This window comes from Trypanosoma grayi (genome assembly GCF_000691245.1).
Source record: "Trypanosoma grayi strain ANR4 Tgr_2694_V1, whole genome shotgun sequence".
Classification (NCBI taxonomy): Eukaryota; Euglenozoa; class Kinetoplastea; order Trypanosomatida; family Trypanosomatidae; genus Trypanosoma; species Trypanosoma grayi.
The window spans coordinates 1-380 of NW_008828312.1; the positions used below are offsets into that span (position 1 = coordinate 1).

Here is a 380-nt window from a genome sequence, read left to right on the forward strand (position 1 = left end):
GATGATGAGTTGGGCAAGGCGACCGAGGAGCTGCAGCAGCTGCGAGCGGAGAACGAAGCGCTGCGCGGCGGTGAAGAAGAAAAGGCCCGTGCCCTGGAGCAGTTCGATGATGAGTTGGGCAAGGCGACCGAGGAGCTGCAGCAGCTGCGAGCGGAGAACGAAGCGCTGCGCGGCGGTGATGAGGAGAAGGCCCGTGCCCTGGAGCAGTTCGATGATGAGTTGGGCAAGGCGACCGAGGAGCTGCAGCAGCTGCGAGCGGAGAACGAAGCGCTGCGCGGCGGTGATGAAGAAAAGGCCCGTGCCCTGGAGCAGCTTGATGATGAGCTGGGCAAGGCGACCGAGGAGCTGCAGCAGCTGCGAGCGGAGAACGAAGCGCTGCG

At 64.7% G+C, this 380-nt stretch overlaps 1 protein-coding gene across 1 annotated transcript; it reads left to right on the top strand.

The window, feature by feature from the left end:
• DQ04_26941000 (hypothetical protein) lies at positions 1 to 378 on the top strand (the record flags this gene model as incomplete). The annotated part of the gene is made up of 1 exon (XM_009318354.1): positions 1 to 378. A coding segment is annotated over one exon (378 nt), but the record flags the coding sequence as incomplete, so codon positions are not given.
• Positions 379 to 380: the final 2 nt, after the last annotated feature.